General features: G+C 45.8%; 1 protein-coding gene across 2 annotated transcripts; it reads left to right on the forward strand.

Moving 5' to 3' along the window:
* Window positions 1-1,248: 1,248 nt before the first annotated feature.
* Window positions 1,249-20,953, forward strand: LOC142582525 (solute carrier family 22 member 7-like). Of its 2 annotated transcripts, XM_075692347.1 has the most exons (10): window positions 1,249-1,345; window positions 8,268-8,779; window positions 9,236-9,339; window positions 10,074-10,228; window positions 10,825-10,993; window positions 14,773-14,899; window positions 16,085-16,185; window positions 17,743-17,957; window positions 18,355-18,536; window positions 19,854-20,953. In XM_075692347.1, exons 2-10 carry the CDS (start codon window positions 8,348-8,350, stop codon window positions 20,124-20,126), a joined length of 1,758 nt encoding a protein of 585 aa, XP_075548462.1. In that variant the 5' UTR covers window positions 1,249-1,345; window positions 8,268-8,347; the 3' UTR covers window positions 20,127-20,953. The 2 variants fall into 2 exon arrangements, with proteins under 2 accessions (XP_075548462.1, XP_075548464.1); XM_075692349.1 differs by lacking the exon at window positions 16,085-16,185.
* Window positions 20,954-23,236: the final 2,283 nt, after the last annotated feature.

Consider the following 23,236-nt stretch of genomic DNA (forward strand, 5'->3'; position numbering starts at 1 on the left):
ACCTAGAGGGAAATCTGGCGCCGCTGCGCTGTAGTATACATGGGAATGCCGGTATATTGTGACTTCGGATCGGCATCGTTCTCGGAGAGCCAGGCAAGCACCGTTCCGACTGTCACAATGATCCATTCTCTACTAAAACAGCACGTAAAACGCTGTTTTAGCTTTATTATTACACAAAAAAATGTTTTGTTAAACTATGAAAACTTGCTATTGCATGCACAATTATATGATACGTAAAAAGTATCAACGGGCCGCTAAAGTTGGAGGACAGATGACAATATTCGCGCTCGCTTTGAAACAGTTTGTCGGCTTTGCTTTTCTTCACTTGGTCATGCATTGTAGAAGAGTAAAGATGTAATATGCATGAATGGAAATGTTTTATGAAGATTTTACTTTCAGAACGCTTTATTTCTGTAGCTATATCCACGTTTTAGACGAGGCCTCTTACAACACCAGCCAACACGTGTACAACACATGTACCGTCATTCCCATGACGGCACGGCACCCCTTAAGAAACTCCCATAGACGGTGGCCACAGATTTCACTCGTGAGAGACTCTATGGGCACAGTACAAGTGTAGAGGGACATCTATTGGAGAAGAGGCACACCAAATAGGCTGAGATTTGTGATTATTTACTTGATTACAACCGACCGGGTATTATTTGATCATAATTAGTCATTCAATATGAAAAAAAATGTTCGGCAGCATGTTACACTCCACGCAAGACTACGATTGCGGCGAGTAACCTTCGGTGCCATATGTTTGCTCATGGGTACAATAGTATGGGGCATGCCTCTTTTCTTGCTCCCGTATTTCCTGTTGCATCTTACAAGAATCACTTGCAAGGTTATGCATTCCTTTGCCTGACCTGAATGATTGCGAAGTCGCTCGAGTAGGCCACCAAAAGAGGCTGCGCTTGTGAGCGATCTCTGTTGCATATAAATAAGAACTATTTGACCTTTCGTTCTTTCGAGACATGCATATTGTTTCCTGTAAACCACAGAGGACTGATATTGGGGCACGAATATTTCTTTAGCTTTCGGCACACAACACCTTGCGCCTTTTTATTGTTGTGTTGCAATTGCGACCCCGCACGTGCCACGACGTCCTAGCGTGCAAGAAACGAAAAGAAATCAGAAAACAAAACAAGAAGTCCTCCATGACATCGCAGACCCACGAGCATCCGCCTAATGGCGAAATTGCCCTGAAAGAGCAGTAAGCCTAATAAAGAGGCTGCGATAAGTGAATTGTGTGTCGGGAGCCCCTCGTCGAGTAAGAGACATTGCGCTCCTCGGACACGAGTCAAGACGACGCTTGCCTAGGACGCGCTGGAACCGCGAGATCGTGAGTACTGTGGAAGTTTAGCTGCTTCTACGTGCAATACATGTCACTAGGTTTCGTTATGGGCTAAAAGCAAATGTGTGCCTTTCGAGCACTCAATACAGTGGCATATGTCTTATTGTATGCGAGCGGGAACGGCTTTTCTGTGGCTCGAAGGAAGTATATAAGAGAAAGAGAGAGAGAGATCTTTGTTGGTAAATCAGGAAGGTTTGCAAGTGTAGGAGTATTCACCTACATGACACTCTGCTAGAGAGGGAGAGAGAAAGGCCCTAAGTGAAGAAGGGTAGAAGAAAGCGAAAAAAAAATTATGCAGATCCAAGGCATATGTTGGAATCCGTCAAGGGAACCTTTATAGTGATGTGGTAAATTCAGTGCTATGGAACTTATGGAGAAGCTAATGAGGGGAGAAGTAAAGAACGAACGCTTCGCTTTTAAAAAATAAAGGAATACACACGCACACAGCTTAATTTCTTCGTTTCGTTCTTGAGTTGTAAAAGTGAGTCGGGACCTTTAGTGAAGCCGTTACGGCTTTTGGTGCAGGCCCCTCCTGTCAAAGGAAGTATAAACTTGGTTGAGTATTGAGTAAGACTTATGATATTGATTTCACTGCTGTGTTTTCACATGATGTACGTTAGAGTGGGTATTACAGCTAGAGTTTTGTAAGGCAGCCGACTCATTCAAGGTAATCATACAAGTCGAGGGCTGGACGCTACAGTGATGTAGTGTGCCAGGAACTTAACATATACCGATGTATGGAAGCGTTAGCATGTAAGACATCAAGTGTGAGCATTTCACCCTCGGCTGAAAGACAGGTTAAGAGTTAGATATGTCAGACTGACACCTACTTGTACTAAGGAAAAAAAAATCGCGGTCGTTTTTCCCGTCAAGCCAAGTAGCAATTCTGGTCCAGTGGGACGCGTAAGAACAACAATTTCCTCAGATGAAGCCAGCGTCAGAAACTAATATCTATCGAAAGGACACGTCGACTGCCAAAGCCATCGGACATAAACGGCTCACATTTTCAAATTAACTCTGTGCATGAATTACTTCCCCTTAGAATACACTATGAAACAGTGCTTTTTCCTGAATGTTTCCTAACCAAAGTGTCCATTAGTGGGCAACATCACTTGATATTTCTCCTTTAGCTATTTAGTGTTTTTAGACCATTAAAAGCGCATTAAAAGCTTAAAGTTGTAATTTAGGTCGCGGCATCGCCCTCGCCCTTGGAAGGTACAGTTTAGCCTTCAAAGTACGGCGGGAGTTTCACGCTAACATTGACCCCGATAATAATAACGAAGTCCCAGTCACCGCTGCGACATTGTCCTATAAAAGTGCGAAGCTGTCTGATAAGGGCACGAGAAAAGTGGGACTCGATGGAATGACGACAGGTTTCGTCAGCAAAGTACAGAGGTGCCGCAAAAGGCGAGGGGGTGCGGAGGCATGCAGACTACTGCCAACCTAATGCTCAAGAAAAGGGTTTCATGTTCTGGACGGATCGGACTTAGACACCAGCTATTAGCATTATTCCTCAATGAACATAGAAAACATCCCCCTTGTGATGAAACCGAAACGATCCGATTTAGCTTTAAGTATGTCCAACCTCACTGTACTTGAACATTATGTTGTGCACACATCACTGCTGTTGCATGTTATCTACGAATGTTATGAGAGCCCTTCTTCTGACGTTCGAGAATAAAACTTTAGATCGCAGTATCTGTGGGAATTTGCAATTTTACCGGCTTTAAAATTTTTCTTGGTTTCGATGAAATATTGCGCTTATATCGCATAGTCGCTGCCTATGCATGCATGGTTCTACGTCGTTCATGCACTCGAACCTTTTACGTAGAAAAAAAAGAAAAGATGTTACACCCTTTCGAGTGAAAAATGCATGTAATAGCAAAAAGGCCGAACGTCCACGCTAGCATACTATACGTTTATGCGTGCCGTGTATGCAAAGTAGATTGTTATACTCTGCGACCACCGAAGTTGCTCAGACCAGGCGTTACGTTCTTAACCAGATTATTCCTCAGAACTTATAGAAGGGTAGCCTGCAAACAGATAAAGGAGAATATTCACAGCGCATGGCTTTTATCTTAATTTTGTTGTTGTTTTGTTTGTCGGTAACTAGGCAAACAACGCGATTGTCTTTCTCCTTACCAGATTGCGTTACCCCTCCCCAACCAAGTCCACTTCAATGTAGGCTGAACATTGAGCGCTTTAAGTGAACTCATCAATCTGCTTGATACGCTTTTCTTCGCGTCAATAGAGCCGTTTAGTGTTTCTCGAGTTGCCAGTTCACTCGAAGCGCTTGTTAACATCGGTGCAACTGTTTTCAAGCGAAGCCTGTATACGCTAGCCTGCGCCGGCGATGTGACGCTTAAGAAGCGAGCTACGCTCAGAGCTGCAAACGCGCACGGAATGCTATTAAAAAAAAACAAGCAATAGACCCGTTGAACGGAGAATCATGCTGCACCGCCGCGCTACTGACGTCATTCTCTCCACCGATAGGAGTCGTGTGTCTAGGTAACGAGAGAGAAACGAGTGTTTCTCGCGTCAGAACACTATCGGAGCTGCGATGGTTCGGCCGTGCGTAGTGCGTGCGGCCGAAGAACAGGCGGTGTTTGATGAACACCGCGTGCGGCTCTCATGGCTGCGCACGTGCAGGGATTGCTATAAAAACAAATCAAAACCTCTCTCTCAAAGAAAGATGGTTGAACGCGAAGCTTTACCTCAATGCAGACTGAATCAAAATCAAAGTCCAAAGCCAACGACCACGCAACGAACCCAAGAAATGCTGAGCGACCCGATGCTATGCATATGTGATCTGATTGGTTGCTTCGGATTGTATATTTTGAACGTTGAAGCTGAATGAAGACATATTTCGTCAAGTTGCATAATCATTATTTTAAATCATGTAGCCATTGATTACACGCACACACACTTTCACGGACGACTCCACACTTGCATTCGCGTACGGCAGTCTCTTCTTCGGCCGTGCGCTGCACCCGCGGCCTACCCGTGGTGACAGCCGGGAATGCATTGCGTGACGCGCGTAATGCAATGCAGATATATACAATTCATCTGGGTAGCGTGGCGTTCAACCATCTTTCTTTAAGAAAGGGGCTTTGTCATTTTTTCCAGATCTTAAGACGAGCCCGTGTTCACGCGCACTTGCTGCCTCCGATAAACAGGGATGCTCAGTTAATCGCGAGAGGGGTGGTGTCATGCCTAGCAGAGGCAACGTGCGCTTCCAGTGAACTTTGATGCACATGCGCTACTCTTTCTGGGCTCGTCGCTTGGTGCCGTTATCGGGCACAGATTGGCCGGCGAATCGACGCTGGCGCGGCACTGCGAATGTAAACTGCAGTGTTCTACACAGAGGTGTAAGTTGGCTTTCCTGCAGTGCGTTTTCGGTACTCGCGGACGAGTCAGTGAGACATAGAAAGCTTCGCTTTAATGAAGAAGCACTAGACCCGTTGAACGGAGAATCCTGCTGCGCCGCCGCGCTGCTGACGTCATTCTCTCCGCCAACAGCAGTCGTGTGTCTAGCTAACGACGTGGGAGGAACGTGTGTTTCTCGCGTCAGAACACCATCGGAGCTGCGATGGGTCGGCCGCGCGTTGTGAGTTCGGCCGAAGAACAAGTGGCGTTTGATGAACGCCGCTGGGACTTCGCTCGAGAAAGGGCTCGTCGTTAACGTGCCGACCTCGGCGTGAGGGAGGGCGAAGCCGAGGCGTTACGACAACGAAGAGCTGCAGATCCCGAGATTCGCTTGCACCCTTCCTCACAGTAGTATATGGGCGGTCAATTTTTTTTATGTTCCCCCACATTTGTCAGCCTAAGTGAAGCTTTTTTCTCTGAAATTTCTCCGCAGATATAGTGGTAGTTTTTTTAAAAACGAACACGCCTTCGTAGAAAAAAACACTTGGTCAGTCTCCGAACTAAAGTTGCCTTTCGACCATGCCGAAACTGTTACTCTCCGCTTATCTAATCCTCGATTTTCATTGGCCTTGATTTCTGTATATCGTCCCCCATGTGGCAACAGGCGTCTTTTTTCGGCTGAGCTGGACTCTGCGTTATCTCGTCTAGGAACCGATGCATGTATTTGCCTCACAGGTGACATTAATATAGATACGTTACGTCCAACAGTAGCAATGGTTGCTGATTATCTAGATACACTCTCTAAATGGGGAATTGAAACGACAGTCAATGCAGCAACTCGCGAGGAATTCCTATCTCAACGCCTTGTTTCATCCTGCATTGATCATGTAAATGTTCCAGCCCATAATCTGGAAGTAAAATCTACCATTGCACAGATTAAGCCTTAATGACCACTACTTCGTCTGCTGTTCACTGAAACAGGCTGTGAATCCCTTGTTATCAGAGGCTATTAACTCTGTCAAACAAATTTGTATAATTGATCCAAGGCTTTTCGATAAACTAGTCCTGAAGAATGATTGGGATATTTTTTTATGTACTGTGTCACCGGGAAACATGTACCGCGAATTTGTAGCTACGTTTGATCCTTTTAGGAAGGCGGCAATACGCGTTGTCAAAATCAGGCAACGTAACCTGAGCCAGAAATGGATGACCAGCGAAATCCTATCTGCTACAAAGGAAAAAGACTTGTTGTGGACTAAGGTCAAGCGGTCGTCAAACTGCAATGATAGGCGCTTAAGATATAGATGTGCCAGAAACAAGGTGAACGCAATGATCAGACTTGCGAAGCACGCTTATTTTAGAAAGAAATTTCAAGAAGCTCGATCTGACATAAAGAAAACATGGTCCCTAATCAATAATCTTAGAGGCGGCAACATTTCAACGCCTAAACAGCGCCTTTCATCGTATTTATCCGCAGATGATGAAACTGTGGCAAACTTATTTAATCAGTTCTTTTTTCAAGTGTCTCGGGATCCAGGACACGGCGACCATCGGTGTGTACTTTAACAGATAGCTTGCTAGATTCTGATACCTTCCTTTACTATCGCTCGATGAATTGAGGTCCATTGTCTTTAACCTTAAGACGAATAAATCACCTGGCTTTGATAAAATCTCTGTCAGTGAACTCCAGAGAAATTTTGACGCAATTAAACATGTATTGCTATCTCTTTTAAACTCTATTTTGGATGGTCGTGTGGTTCCAGTTGAAGTGAAAACCGCTATTGTAATTCCGCTTCATAAGCAAGGTGCACGGAATAGTATTGAAAATTACAGACCTATTTTGAAAATTCCCTGTATAGCTAAATATTAGAAAAACACATGGCTCTTACGGTAACACAGTTTCTAGATAAGCATAGTGTATTATCATCACATCAGCATGGATTTGTACAGGGGAAGGGTACACAAACACCGTTAGAAGCTTTTTCTGATCTCTGAACCTTGACACTAGACCGTAGCTGGGTAGCATGTGCTCTCTTTATGAATGCCTTTAAGGCATTTGACACTGTTTGTCATGACATTTTGTTACAGAAACTGTCTCTCTTAGGTCTTCGTGGATCATTCTTGAACTTATTAACTAACTTACTGCAGGGTTGACGACAGTGTGTAAAGGTGGGAAACGGTTCAAGTGTTCTTACCTGTGTTCATTCTGGAGTCCCTCCTGCAGGGCTCAGTATTAAGCCCTCTGCTTTTTAGCATTTATGTGAATGATTTGTCCAATGTAGTAGGTAATTATATATATCAGTATGCCGATGATACGGTTCTTGTATCCTGTGCAACTAATTACTCTGATGCAATCAGCTCCACACAGAATGAGGCAACTAAAGCTATGGACTGGTTTGCGGGTAATTTAATAAGCATCAGCCCTTCTAAAACGCGACTTGTCTGTTTACATAACCCCATGAAAAAAATCCTGCCCACGACATCATTATTCTTAGCCACATCTGACTTTTATGAATGCACATGACAATATGTTAAAGATGCATCCTCTGTTAAGTATCTTGGGTTGCTTTTTGACTGTGATCTTTTATGGAACTCGCAATTATCCCACCTCTGTAAAAGGCTGCGCGCGGTCTCCTGTGTGCTATACAATATGCGATGTCTTATGCCAATCTCTGTACGAAAAATTATTGTCCATGCTTTAGTTTACAGCGTGCTACGTTATGGCTTTACTGTGTATGGTCATTGTACTCTTAGGTGGAGCTCAAGAATTATTTCAATTTTACAGAAATTTACGTTCACTGCTGTCAACAGTGGCATATGATTATGTCCAAAGCAAGATGCAAACGTCTTTAGGTTGTTGAATTTGCCAAACTTCACTTCCCTGATTGTAGAAAGTGTTGTAATTAAACACTTCTAGAATAATGATTTTAAAGTACGATATACGCCTGTCCGCTCCTTAACACCGAAGGAACCCTACGTCATCCCCAAGACTGCGACAAAGTACGGAAGTAGAACGCGGCAATACTATGTTCAAGCCATATTTAATACATTGCCAAAGCCTGTGTTAGACGCAAACACAAGACGTGGGTTTAAGAAACTACTTAGAATTTTCGAAGTTCAAAGTAACATTTTGTATAACTATTCAATATTTTGCTCCGACCCGCTAATAGCTAACACCGCTATTAACCCTGTGCAATTTTCTGTGACCTGATTGTCAGGCACTGCCAGTCAAGCCCTCTGAGGCTTTGGTAGGCCTGCTATCTGTACTTTGTTTTCATTTATGCACAATAAAGATTGTATCGTATTGTATTGTATTGTATTGTATTGTATTGTATTGTATTGTAATAGGTTTAATACAAGTACGGAAGCTGAGAATTCGACATCTTCGCTAGTCGCTGCATGGAGTCACTCGCGGGCGGATTGCTGCAGCGACCTCGCGGTCTCTAACGCCTTTCCTAATGAACAACGTTCCGTATCACCATTTTGAAAACTTTGTTTCATCTTCCGTGAGCCATTAACCTACGAGTCGCTTTCCCTCCCCCAGAAGCAGCGAGGAACGTGTGACACCCACCCCCCCGTGGAAGAGGCGGCTTCGGCGGAAGGTACGCGGGAAGCAAAGCAGGCATGCTGATTGAGGAGGCGCTCCGCGAAGTGGGCGACTTCGGCCGTTTCCAGTGGCTGCTCATAGTCTACCTGTGCGTGTTTGTGGCCCCACTGCGCGTGCTGCCACTGTTCGGGCACATCTTCAGCCTGCTTGTGCCGCCGCATCGGTGTCGCCTGGACCCGCGGCTTCTGGAAACGCTCGAGGTTCTGAGTAACGCGACCAGCGAAGATGCGGGCCTGTTGCTGGACCTGGCGCTACCACGGGAGCCCGACGGCGCGTTTAGCCAGTGTCGTATGTACGACACCAACTCTACGCTGGCACTCTGGTTCGACGCCGTGGAAGCATCGACATTAGGCAACGCGTCTACCGTCGCCGGAGTCCGCGCGATCGTGCCGTGCCAGTTTGGATGGGAGTATGACTTTTCGTACTTCTACCCCAGCGTGGTTTCAGAGGTGAGGATGCCACATGTTGCTGTTGTCTAGAAGGTTGTATCCCGTATGTAGCGCGTATAGGTATGCTCCGTAGATTTGAGGAACAGAGAGCCCTGTCGCGCAAATGCCTTTAGTCTGTCTCCCCTTGAAGTTTCAAGTAAAATAAACTTTAATTTCAAATTTAATTTCAATCAGGTGGATGGCAATGATTCCCTTTCGCCGTTTGGTATCTTGGCGTATTCTTGCGGTATAATCGTGGTTGTAAGAACTTTTTGGGGCTTGACTCATGAGCGCTGACTCTTCTTAGTCAACTTTCACGCTGCGAAGATTCGTGCGAATTTCTTTCTTAGTGTGTCGTCGTATTTGCGCTAAAACTTGCATGGCAAAATAACTTTGGATACTAAGTCGTATCGCGGGAGGTGAAATAGCATGACTTTGTTTCCCATAATTGCAGCATTGTTTAACACACTGGCGCAGATGGACTGGGTGTGCGAGAATTCATGGAAGGCATACGTGTCTAACACAGCATTCTGGGTTGCAACAGCCATCGGCGTGCTCATATGCGGTGACGTCAGCGACAGGTAGGCTATCAAAGACATGGATGCACTCACGCTATTAGATCAGTGTTTATACGTCTGCAGTAAGTTCATTTTAACAAAAATCAGGCCTGTAACAAAATACTTAAAAGTCCAAAGCCAGGGAATATTTCGGCGTCCTGTGGATTTTCATTCCAATGTTAAGAACATGCCGATGATTATTTATCGCCTCCTTGCTGGTGACACCGGGGCCATTCTATTATTACTTGTGTTTTGCTGAATATATTTTAAACCAAGGGGATTGCATGGAAGTTCGTTGTATACAGCTGCTTTGCTTGATAAATCTTATATACATAGGTTGTTGAACCTGGTCATTTGCATCGAGTTTATACGCGATGAAGCAGAAGCCCGAAGACGCACGCAGAGTGAAAGCTGCCGGTTGTAAGATTATATAAGAAAAAAAAAATCAGTGTCCTTCCACTCTGTGAAGAAGGATGACCAGCGAAGCTGTGTATGTGGGCCCCTTAATGGCGAAGTGCACATGCGCCGCGGGTCGGCCCGGCATTGCACTAACTTCGGGATCGGTGTACCTATGGGCAGTTTTGTGTCTGCACACGGACACGATCCTGGGGGAACTAGCCCTTAACAGTTTCGCTGTAATAAATTGTAACAAGCGTGAGCAAGCCCGGCTGGATGTACTAGGTGAAAAGTAAACGCTCGGAGGAAAGACAAAGCAGGCGGGCGAGCTGTTGGTATGTGTGTTCGCGTGTGTGCCGCAGGATCGGCCGGGTCCCGGTGATGATTGGCGTGAACGTGATGTGCGGCGCCGCCGGCCTGTACACGTACTTCACGGCGGGCTTCGAGCACTTCGTGGTGAGCCGCGTGTTCGTGGGCCTTTTCGTGCTAGCCGTGAGCATCATGCCCTTCGTCCTTGGTAAGCACTGTCTGGCTCCTTGCATCAGCGTGACGACTGCATGCTGCCAAGGGTTAAGCAGGTTGCGAAAAAGTTTATCGGCAGCTGTTAAGGTGGCTGTTAAGGTGGCTGTTAAGGTGGCTGTTAAGGTGGCTGTTAAGGTGGCAGCTGATAAGTGTTAAGGTACGCGTGCTTATTCGTGTGGAAGGGTTGTGGATTCCTCCAACAGATTACATCACTTACGATTTGATGTCAATCTTGGGAACGGGGCACTTGTCCACAAACGGGCATTGACAAGCGTTTTTACATCGCTGGGGTAACATGTGCTGCTGTTCCTCCCGTTACATTTTTATGTCTATTCAGAAATTGAAACATATTCGTTATTCGAAGCGGCATTCGTAACATAGCCCTATATTTACAAAACTTCTATTACGTAAGAACGTTCCCTCCTTGGCCATTTTTATGCGTCCTTCACTCACGACAGGGATGGGCACGGTAACGAGAATATACCGCGGTGTGGAGACGGTCAATCTCCGATAGCACTTACGCGAGATAAAATTTGTGAATATATATACTGACTCAATTTTTCACGCTTGTCGAACCTCCACTTTTTTCAGTGGTTGAGTACGTGGCTCCAGAACGACGCATGATGGTGCTAAGCGCGTTCCAATTCTCCTACCCACTTGTGGGCGCCGCCTTTCCCTGGATGGCGTACGCCCTGGGCGATTGGAGGATCCTCACCCTGGTCTGCGCCGTGCCCCCTCTGGCAGCTCCTTTGTTTTCCTGGTGAGTGTGCGGCTGCAACCTAAGCACATGAAAGGAGTGCTTCCTGGGTGCTTTATGCCGACAATGATTACTCGTCTCGTATTCAGCTCCATTTATGAACGTTCTTGCAACCGCAAATAAGTAGGAGTACGGAATATGCCTAGTGAAGCATTCTGATTTAGAACTCCTCTTACGCTTATTTTGCATGCACATGCTTTTATGTTTCTGTCTTCAGAATGTGAATTTCTCTCCTTTTATATAGTTCATTATACCTGTAACTTATCGTCACTGATTCAGCAAAACATCGATTAACATTAGGCGTTTGCGAATATTTGAAATTTCGAATACGAATCGAACAGTCTTTGCTACTCGCTTCGTATTCCATTGAAGAATTCACTGTTCGAAATTGCCGAATGTTTGTTTCTTTCGACTATGTAAAGGTTAACAAGACTTGATTGAAGTCTCAAAGGAGAGAGAAAGGTGTAGGTGTGGACAACTCCGAATGACTCTGCTGCGTGCAGGAAAACTGAGTTTGCTGTAGAGGGGCACCAGTTCTAGAGCTAACGCAATGGGCAGATAACACTAAATAATTTAAACTGATTCATTATGAAGGTGTCATTTTAGGTAGCCTAAATGCCAATTTGGTGTCTTAATATAGGAAAAGAAATGCAACTTTCGGCTATGCACACCAGTTCCCATTCCTCTGAAACAATGTGTGGTGGTGTAGTACCTCATTTCTTTTCTTCAACAAACTCAAGGCTAAGTGCATCTGTCCCGTTTTTTTTACCCTTACTGTCATTCTCATGGTGCACTAGATAAGTTAAATCAACGGTTTCTCATTTGTAAGTTCCTCACTTGAGATTTGTCCATTTGGCACTGTTTATTTGTGAACAACATTACATGCATTTAAATATGAGTGTAAGTCAGCCCTGTCGCTTAATCTCAATAAGTCTCTTTTTGACCAAGACAACTTCATGTAAATTTTTATGTTTCACTCTGTTTAGAAATATAATACTCGATATCTGATTCTATGTTCGGAGGTCATTTTATCTAATATTCATATTCGATTTGATCCGGAAAGTTCACTCTTCGAACACATTTACTTTATGTACATTCGTCTGTAGCTGTTAGTGCTGTCATTCAGCTTTGTGTTATATATCCAGCATTTCTGAAATTTGTCTATCTGATATATGCGCATGATTATATCATACACACGTAAAAACCATTGCATATATACAGGCACTCTGCTGTTCACGGAAGATTAAATAAGGATCGTAAGCTGCAACTTAATTCACCATAACACCGCATTTTCGATCGAAGAATTCTTGCGCAGTCGCTTTCAACACGTGAAGGTTAAAGAGCAAGGTTTCTGGCTGTACTGCGGTAATATTGGGCGTACCACAGGCGTCAGTATTAGGGCCACTTCTCTATTTAATTTACATTAATGACATAGCAAACAACATATATTTTAGTATACGCCTATTCGCCGACGACTGTGTGATATAGAGACAAATAACTAAGCCGATTGACGTAAAACTCGTGGAGGCTGATATAATCTGCTTACATGAGTGGTACATATTGTGGCAAATGAAGATCAACATCGACAAAACAAAGCTGATGACGTTTTCTGCGCTCACTAATACTGCTGCGAATAGCTATTCGATAAACAACAGCTTATTCGCAAACCTTCGCCGGTGGTTACGATGCTCCCTAACGGGAAATTTGAGCGCAGCTCTTCAGGTGTTTTGAATTTCACAGGTTGCGCGTCGCTCATTGTTCAGCAAGAAAGCGCGAACACGAGAACGCGTGTCTTGCGTGGAGAGCATTCTCATGCGCATTCTATAGTGGCGGCGGCGCTCGTGAAATAGCGCATGCGTTGTGGGTCCGAAACGCACGTCAGCGCCTGGTTTCCATATATGTATCGGTGGACGCACTTGCCCAGCGCTCGCCGCATGCCTCAGTAATGACGTCATCGGCGCACTACGGAGCACGCTACTATGACGCCATCTCGTAGTCTCGTGCAGCACTCTGCTTTCCTCCTCACCTTTTCGCCGTACTGTCCTCCTCCGCTTTCCGCCTTATGCTTTCACTGTAGCCTACTCCTGAGCTTTCCTCTTCGCACTCTCTTCGCTATCGCCACCTTTCATCCCCCGCTGCGCTACGCGTTCGCTCGGCTACGCCAGGGACGCCGACGCTCAACGCAGTAACAGGCGCCTAAGAGCTGCGCTCTAAAACACATTCATTTAAGCATCTGGGTGTTCACTTCTCGCCTAATCTAACATGGAAATTCTCACATGGAGCATATAAGAAATAAAGCTTTAAAAATAGGTCTTTTAAAGCGCCGTTTGTCGGTCACCAATGCCGAAACGAAGCTGTATTCCTATGCAACCCTAATTAGGTAAGCATTGGAGTACACTTCGATAACATGGCTTCCAAATGGCGCTGACCTTTCAAGTCAGCTTGAGTCTGTGCAGAGCAAGGCAGCCATGTTCATTTTATCTAAATATTCATCTTATCAAAGTGTAAAGATGTTGTAGCGAAGATTTAATCTCTGTAATCATAACACAGGACGCAGGATTTCTCGTTTGTTCTTTTCTCACTCAATGCATTATATCAATACAGTTTTTACAACTAGGAATATTCTTCCGGCGCATCATTTCCCTTCCCGCAGAGGTAATCGCCTGAAGCTAGAACCAATTTTCGGAAGAATGCTGAAATATCAGAACTCCCCATTTCTGTTGTCAGTAAAGGAGGGGAAAGATCTGCCGGAATAGACCGTTACCCTTACTGATGTATCATCCGTTAAGACAACTGCTGATGCATCTGGATCCAGTCGACATTCAGCAACGCTAATCCCGTCAATGTGCATGAAATCGACATTTTATATAGTATACCTCACTCTTGATTGTGAGATGACATCTGGGGTGGTCACCCGCTTTGATTTGTAAACGCTTCATTTCTATTGTGCTTATATTTATTTTCCTTGGTATTTGTGACCTTGTTGTACCTGATGATGGAGTAATAATACCCCATATGTAATGCTCTCTGGCCCTTTAGGAAATCGAAAGAAGCTCAGTGTCCTTCCACTCTGTGCAGAAGGATGACTGGCGAAGCTGTGTATTTGGGCCCCTTAATGACGAACTTCGCCTTCGCCGTGGGTCGGTCTGGCATGTCACTATTTTCAGCATTGGCCCACGTATGGGGAGTGCTTAACGCCTGCTTCACCTCCGCCGCGAGTCGTCCTGGCATTGCACTATCTTCGGGATTTTTTTCTTACGCGCGAGCACGATAATGGGGAAAGTAGCCCTTAACAACTTCTCTGTAATAAAAATAAATAAACTATGTAGGTACATCGTCAAGCTGCACGTGAAGTCCTGAATTTTGACGGCGCTTGCTTGGGCTTAGTTAATTTTGGAGCGAATTTCTACTGCGCCACAACGGCCAAAATACGAGACCTTTCAAATCTGCAACGTCACATCGGCGTACACGCACTAGAGTATAGGTGCGAAACTAAGAAAAACGGACGCTCCGCTTTCATTTTCTCTCCTATAATGTTGGACGTCTGACCTCGAAATTAACGAAAATAGAGATTAAAAAAAGATATAGCTTAGCAGTCTGAACTAATTTTATAGTTTCTGTATGGCGTCCCGACAATGAGATTCAGTCGGACGAGCCTGCAGCGTTAATCGGGCATGCGCTATTTCAAAACTATAATGAACTTTCCTACAGTTTTGCGAAAGGCATATTTCGAAATGGTTTAGTCAAGTAGACTGAACCATGCGTTGTCTCGATACTCGCAGGTTTGTCCCAGAGTCGTTACGATGGCTGGTGTCTAGGGGCAAGGAGCAGCGTTCCAAGAAGATCCTGTTCACCATCGCTAAGATCAACGGCAAAAAACTGTCCGACGACTTCATGCAGAAATGCCAGGTACGCCAAGCCTTCTAGGCGATGTCTTGTTCACGTTGCGAATCCAGGCTTTACAGGAAGAGAGAGAGAGAGGAGAGAGGGGGAGAAGGAGAGAAAAAAAGAGGGTTGAATGCCCAATCAGGTGGTGAAGCGACGACGATAGCCCTGATAGCTGAAATCGCATCACGCGTGAAGCGTTGTTGCCCATATGTATACGACACTTCCTCAATGTTTTGGTGATATGTACGAGCGGCGTCACAGATATCACCTACGCCGCAACTTGTTCAGGAGCAAGTCGGGCGCAGGGTTGATAGTTATAATCATATCCTTAATAGAGTTCTTTACTGAGTTCTATTTTAATCAGAGGTCTAAGTCGTTTTAACCAAATGCAGCTTCGAAAACTGTATTGAAGATACTTATATTACAATATAGTCGATCGGCTAATAGTAATCGAAAGACATTGCCTCAATATGCGCGGTTCTACAGGATCAGTGCATATTGCCATACTGCCACGTGCACGAATTGTGCGGCCAATTGCGACTCTGGTTTGGCGTGAGCAGGCATGCCAGTGCTTTAGAAGTACGCTGGAGAAAGATACCCTTTGCACGCCTTCGATTATGCTGTGGTATTATATGTACTTAGTTCTTCAACACAATGACATATGTTTGTCTCTCTCTTTTGTGACGGAAAGTTGCGAAATGCTCATGAAGTACAAGCCTCCCAGGCAAACAAAGTTACAGATGCAGAAATGGGCTGTCACTGGCTCTGAGAGAAAAATATTATCGGCATTAAATGGGGATCAAGTAGTATGCCTTCATTGGAGATTGAGAAAACGATAGGGCGAAGTGATACATAGGAAAAACGGAATAGCTGATAGGGCAAATGAGCTACAACTGATACCAACGATGGAATAAAAATACCAACAAAATTTCACAAGGCAAAGCTATTTTGCATGCTTTCTTTGTTATTTACTTGAAGTAGCTTTTGGTAACTTGTGATTCTTTCAGCTTGTCCTTACCTGCGCACGTGCTTCACTGGATATTTTGAATTAAGACCGTACATATTCCATGATCGCTGCAAAATACGAGAATAGCACGTGTGTCTTCGAGCATATATAAAGCTGGAGATGTATTTCAAATCCGGTTGCACAAATCACGTGTCAAGTTCGCCAGGGGTGTACTGGTCATATCTGCTCACTTCTTGCAGTTTCCTCCTCCAAACGAGCTCCACAAGACGAAGGCATCACCAATTGACATGCTCAAGACTCGAAACCTCCGGAAGAATTTTGTGTTGTCGCTCATAGTGTGGTAAGAAAAAGATCACCTGGACTCTTTTAACCTGGCGAAAACTACATACCAAAATATTTGCTGCTTGCTTTTTCTTATATTTCTCAAACGTGGTTCTTCACGACCACTGTTTTCTGCTATATCATGGTCACATGCATTTGATGCCTGAAAACAGAGTGATTGTCCTTTAGCAAATTCATATGTCGCTTGAGTTAGGACCGTACACATTGCACACGCCACAAAATGCAAATATTGGTTTAAAATACCGGGAATCAAACTTTCACTGTAGTTTCGTTTGTGCAACATACTAGGAAAACAAAAGAATGCTCCTTGTGAAATGCCCGGAAAATAAGCACTGCTTGTCATGGTGAAGGGAAGTTTCTCAGCTGTAAATGACGATTAGCGCTCGCCATTGATGCTTTGGAGTCTTTTGCGTTTTTCTTTTTCATTAACAATGTTTTTGTCAGCGCATTCCAAACGTTCCTGGCCTCTTTGAAAATGCGATACAATACATTTTTTGCTGCTTTATCACTAACGCGCGATATTTCAGTACTTATTATTGATATCTGTTATAGACGTAGGTCTTAACGCCAGGGGATTGTGGCCTACTATACGAAAGTGAAAAGATAAAACTCAAGATGTATTACAAACATCCACAAGCAAATAAAATAGTACACCAACATGAAGTTAGGCACTGGGTAAGGCGTAGACCACAACAAGGGTAAAATTACTCCAACTTTACTGAAGTGAGGAACGAAAGAATGGGCTGGAAATGAACGACCCTATAAGGTTTCCCGTTGTAAGTATATTCTGGCGTAAAGCACCCTGTGGTGTTACTGAATGCTACATGCGAGATCACGCAAAGGCATTCTATGTTATAAACGGAAGTCTAAGATAATATGTCGCATATATAGCAGTGCTAGAGATAGAAAACAACAGGAAATAGACGTATTAGTGGCTGGCTTTGCAAATATGTCACATAATTTAAGAGATCAACAAGTGACGTCTCAGCATGAAGCCTCCATTTCGACAAAGCCTGTCGAAACGTTGACTCCAACATGAGACATTCATTGTTACATTAATGTTGATTATATTAAGGTCTTCAGCTTACTGCGAACCTTTTTTGTTTTGACAGAACTTAAGAAACTGACGGTCTCAGCTTTCTGTCTTAGCTATCTCTATAAAATGCGCGCGTTTTTTTCTAGCTCGCCTCCAGAAAGTTGAAAGCGAATATGTGTCCTCGAGATAGCCAGAGAAACGCTTGAAACCGCCGTTCATCTCCACGACGTGTATTCGCACAAGCAGTGATGTAATAACGGTTGACATAATATGGAATCCTGCTTTCGTTGGAGTAAGCATTTCGATTTATAGCTAGTTTACAGGGCAGGCCTCGTAGTTAATGCGTGTTCTCTTGTTGTTATCAGCCCATTCCTTCCGTCTTATTCTTCGTAGCCAGGTTGATAGATGTGTCGATGATAAACACTGCTCGCGATCGGAGCACTTTGTGAGCTCAGCCCTTCCTCTTTACGTTACTCTTGGTAATTGCTGTTTTGCTGCTAACCACGCGTCCATGTGCAGGACCTTAGCTTGTCTGGTGTACACGGCCGGTCAGCTCTACGCAGCGAACGCGAGTCACAGTCCATTCGTGATGACCACAGCGGTAAACTTGGTGGACATCGTCGCCACGGGTACGGCGCTTCCGCTAGCCGACCGCTGGGGACGCAGGCCTACTATGATGACTGCCTACGCAGCCGCTGCAGTGGCCTACGTGTGTTCCGTTGGGATACCACAAGGTATAAAAATCCCTGGATATATTGTCGGAGTATTAACCACGAGGGTAGCCAGGGGGCCGTGTTCTGTAAAGATTCAAATAAATTTCAACTCTTTTCCTAACATCCGTCCCGCCGAATAGACAAGCCTGGTGACAACGGCAGGGAGGCTGCGACTGAGCCGACGAGGAATGGTGAAAATTATGGAAAATTAGCTGAACCCTTACAAAATACGGCCACGAGGGATTTGTTTCGTGGTGTGCTTATAGCCTGCTTGCAACCCGTGTTTCTTTCTTAGGGGGTTAATATAAGCACGTTTATCAAAATTTGTTGGGGCAAATGGTGCGGGAAAACGGTGTGCATGGTCCTAAACAAAACAAAAGTATTGACACCTGCTTTTGCACTGCGTGTTCCATCGCAGAGAGCCTGGCTTTAGGTACAGCGGTGTTCATGCTGGCGCGGGTGGCCTTGACCATGGCCTACAACGTGGGTTACCTGTACGCGGCCGAGGTTTACCCGACGGCAGCCCGTTCGCAGGCGCTCTCCTTGCGCCAGGCCTTTGGCTCCGTCGGAAAGTTTCTCAGTTCGCAGGTCACTCAGCTGGTAAGTCTACATCTTATGCACACGAAGTTCTCTGCACTGTCATTCCACCAGCCCCCAGAACGTAACCACCCGATGTCGTGAGCCCGCCGCTTCCGTGCTTCGTCTTTTAAAAAAAGAAGTCGCAGTTTCGCCCGAAAGGCGAAGAATCGATTGCGTTGGCAAATTAGTAGACAGCTATAGGAAATAAGGATAGTAATTTTTATCTGCCATATAAATTGATGAACATTCGCTTAATAACTAATATATTAACGAACATTGTGTCACGCGCGCACAGGCAAACATGAACACATCTCACTCGATGACCGCGGACACTCGCTGTCAAAATGCTGGCGCGAGGAAGAGTGGCAGCAGCAGCAGCGAGCGAATTGATCTTCGTGTTGCCCCTCGCTTCAACACGAACCAGGCGGCGAGAACTCAGCGCACACGAAGCCATCAACAGTCGGCGCACTCGTTCCCCAGCGCAGATCGCTTTCAAGATAGGGCCCGCGTGGCCACGCCATACGCATCAGCAGCCGGAGTAACACCCCTATCTCCCTTTCCCCTGGTGCCTTGCGTACGACGGAAGACGGCACGCTTCCTCCCAGCTTTCCTCCCTTGCGCACGCAGGATTGGGCCACCATCGACGGCTCACCCTCGCATGCTTTCACTCACACATACAGCATACGGTACGCGGCGACGATGTTATCGCCCTTGGATTTTATACGGAACATCACGGCAACGCAGACGGCGACGACGATGGCAGAAATGTGCCTGGAGTGTCCAGTGCTATCGCAATAAAAAAGAAATGAGCTCTTCGTGTTGTCCTAAGTGATACCTTTCAAGACTTGGCGCTTGTATATCCTTTGTTTTCATTTTTTTTAACTCAGGGAAGCATATAGCCCCGCCTCACTGTTTGAATCTGCGAGAACCTCAGAATTACATGTGTGCGTGAACAAAACCATCGCCAAGGTATCGAAACTACCACGCGTATAACCACACGTATATATCGTTGGCGAAGCTTGTAGGCCAAACCTTCTTGAAGGATTCGCCGTAAGGAACTGTCGTCCTCATCTTGTTGAACTTTGAACATTTTGACAAGGACCACTTCTAGTGTTTGGCGAAAGTACGATAAATAACTGAGAACTAATGCCAAGTTTCACCACAATCGGGTAACATCGGCAATAGAACAACAACAACAAAAAAAGCAGTGGTGCCGGCCGACAACGACCTTCATTGCAGACTACGAGGCCTTCCTCTACACCAAACTTCGCTGTATACTGCTTTGGCCAAAAGGGGTGCCTGCGGCGCGTGCACATTCTGTCCTTTGCATTCCTGCAGGCTATGTACGGCCGTCCCATCCCGCTGCTGCTGATGGGCGCTATGTCATTCTTGCTGGCGCTGCTCACGTTCCCGATGCCAGAGACCCTGCACCAGCGGCTGCCCGAGACACTCGAGGACGGCGAGGCGTTCGTGCACGGCCAGAACACGTGCTGCAGCTGCGTACCACTGCAGCAACCGCAGCAACCCTCGTCGCAGCGGACATCCGCCGGAAGGTCGCGCTCGCTGTCCGTCATCTCGGCTGCCTCGGCAGTGAGCGTCAGCCCCGACTGAGCAGCGCTCGTTCGAACGAAACCATCGTTCTACATGGCGAGCATGCGTACCTCTGAGAATGACGGCGAGTAATACGCCTACACGCGAACAGCAGTGGTAGCGAAAGCGCTGCGCGCTAAACAACGGATGGCGCACCACCATCATGGATTTACCTTGGCTCAGTGTCCTGAGAAGACTTGAGGTGAATTCTTGCAACGCTTGAGGCTGTACTTTTTGACGAACGGTCATCTAATCTTTCTTAACCGTTGGCGATGGTACGCCATGGTTTCTTGTGGTCGCACGTGTCTACTAAGCATATTTCTTTATTTCGTGTTTAGAGAGAGTATTTATGTCCACAGGGTATCGGAATCCTGACGATGCATTTCCCCGCAGAGTTCGAGGAATCTATATCTCGAAACTGGTGTCATCTTGAAAATTCGTTCCAAGTGGATCCGCCTTGCGAACTCCACGGCTATAATTTGTAAATTGCAATATGGGCCATAATGTAATTAGTTAAAAACCTAATTAGCGAATTTTTATTAATGAGTCGGTCTTGCATCTCAATTTCTTGTGCAAATATTGTCCGCCACTTCGAGTAGACCAGCTTATGAACTAGAATTGTGATAGCTGCCACAAGCAACTTTTAAACATTTTTGATCGTGTTCTCTGAAACACCCTGTATATAAACACCATTTACCTCAGGATTTTTCATTAAACGTACATGCAGCGGCCTATGCATTTCTTCTGTAAATTTTGTTTACGCTCACCCATGCTGTGTTCTCACTCAATATTACAGTAGGATGAAATGTTGTATTTTTTTGCTTCACGTCTTACAATAAAAAAAATGTTGCCTTTCTCTCTCTGGTTCGTCTCTATACAGCTTGTCAGGCACAAACATTGACAACACACACACATATATATATATATATATATATATATATATATATATATATATATATATATATATATATATATATATATATATATATATATATATATATATATATATATATATATGTTTGAAGACTGTTTAAACGTATAATCAATATAATTACCAAGTGAGTTCTGCGGGAAGACGCATACGGAAGCTATAGCCAAAAGCTTATTTGTGAACCATAACGCCGAAAATCAACACAATGGCTATTAGAGCTGACATATTTGAAAGCTACTGATTAATTTTCACCAGCTAGAATTTTTTAACAATTCATGGTACACGAGCTATATTGTATGCAACTAATGCGTCCTGACTCTTGGAGTAGAACTCCCGGCCTCGTGCTCAGCAGCACATTGCCGTAGCTACTGAGTCATTGCGGCAATTATTCGCACAAGGGAAACTTGACATCCATATAGGTATACAGGGTGTCCCAGCTAACTTTAGCCAAACTGCCGAAAGAAAAAAAAGTGTCCGACGATTACGATACTCCCTAATGCAAATTTGAGCGCTTCTCCATACGTGTTTTCATTTCGCGATATATTGAGACAAAGAATTTGAGACCAAAATCACTGCACCGGCTGGCAGCGGGCCAGTGCCGTCAGCGCCTTCGAAGAGGGAGGGGCAGTATGAGAACGCTGGCATGATGAACGGCATCGGAGCCAGCTGTGGAAGAAGACGATGACGAACGCGCGAGAAGTGGCACGAGCACGTTCGCGCGGCTACGTAGAGGGACGCCGGCGCTCAATCTAGGAACGGGCGCCTAAAAGAACGGCGCTCTAAAAAAATAGAAAAGAAAGAAAGACTGCGCTCTAAAGAGAGAGAGACAGAGAGAGAGAGAGAGAGAGAGAGAGAGAGAGGGCGGCATTCTAAAGAAAGATAAAAAAACTTGGAGGACACTTAAGCTTCACCTTCAAGAGTGGAACGCGATAGCGTTATCGCATCCCGTTCGCACCGCCCACTCATTCGCTCGGCATGCTCTTGCGTCACACAAAGACGAAACGTGCGCCTGAGCAAGGGGAACGAACGAAAGAGCTCGGTGTCTCGGAGGGAGAAATGACCTGCGCAAGCCAAACGTCGTGATCGGTACGGACAGCCGGGCCGCGACGCGCCATGAAGGCGGACGCGATCATGGGGCTGACGCCTCGACCGAATCGTCCTCTATCTCGCTTGGGAGCACCACGCAGACGCATGACTCTTCGCCAGCAGCACGGCACAAATCGCACGGGACACTTTCCCACCAGACGCGCTACGGCGCAGCGATCACGTCAGAGGCGGCCTGCATCGGACGCTGCACCTAGGAATCGCGCTGTGAGCGGAAAGAGGAGCCGCGTCGCCTAAACACGAGGGCTCGAGTGACGCACGCTGGAAGTTGGAAGGGGAGAGAGCGAGAAAACTTTTTAAACGCGAGGCCATTGGGGCAACCTCGCACCGGTCCCCGCACGGTCCCAATGCACTCAAACGAAACAAAGGGGAGAAGCGGGCGAGTGGCGCGCCGCCTGTCGGGGCAGCGCCGTACATTGCGAGGATGGGCTTCTCTGTTTGCCTCAAGATGGCTCGACGTGTGCGCCAAGAGCAAAAGAAATGTAGCGGAAACGTACTTCGCTACGCGTTTAACTGCGACTTCTGTAATTTACATGCTCACAGTTACCGATATACAGCGCAGTATAACTTTCTACGGCACGTTTCTAAGGCAACACCGCAATCACTAGAGGCGCTTTTGTTGCGCTTTGAACCATCGAACTCATGGCTGAGTGGTAGCGTCTCCGTTTCACACTCCGGAGACCCTGCTGGTTCAATTCCTACCCAGCTCATCTTGCAAGTTGTTTTTATTTATGAATTGACTTCCGCCATTTTCGCTCACGGCCAACGCCACCGATGACACCGGCTTTTCTGCGACACGAGCTCCTTAACGTTGTCGCGTTAAAAAGGGCGGGCATTGCTGCACGCCGGCAAAGAAGCACGACTCGGAAACGGCGGCTCCTTGGCATGACCTCCGAGATCAGGCGTCACTCACTGAGGCGCGCGGCGCACTGAGAAAAATCTGAAAAAATGAGCTAGATCTCCCGTCCTATTCGCTAACCACCATGTGCATGCATCGTCTGCTTGGATGTTGCTTATTGGATGCTACTGAGAAACGAAAAATCCGCCTCCATTACACCCTGTGAGAGTGGATGTACAGTGAAGCTGCTGACGGCAT

This window comes from Dermacentor variabilis, chromosome 5, assembly GCF_050947875.1.
Source record: "Dermacentor variabilis isolate Ectoservices chromosome 5, ASM5094787v1, whole genome shotgun sequence".
Taxonomy (NCBI): Eukaryota; Metazoa; Arthropoda; class Arachnida; order Ixodida; family Ixodidae; genus Dermacentor; species Dermacentor variabilis.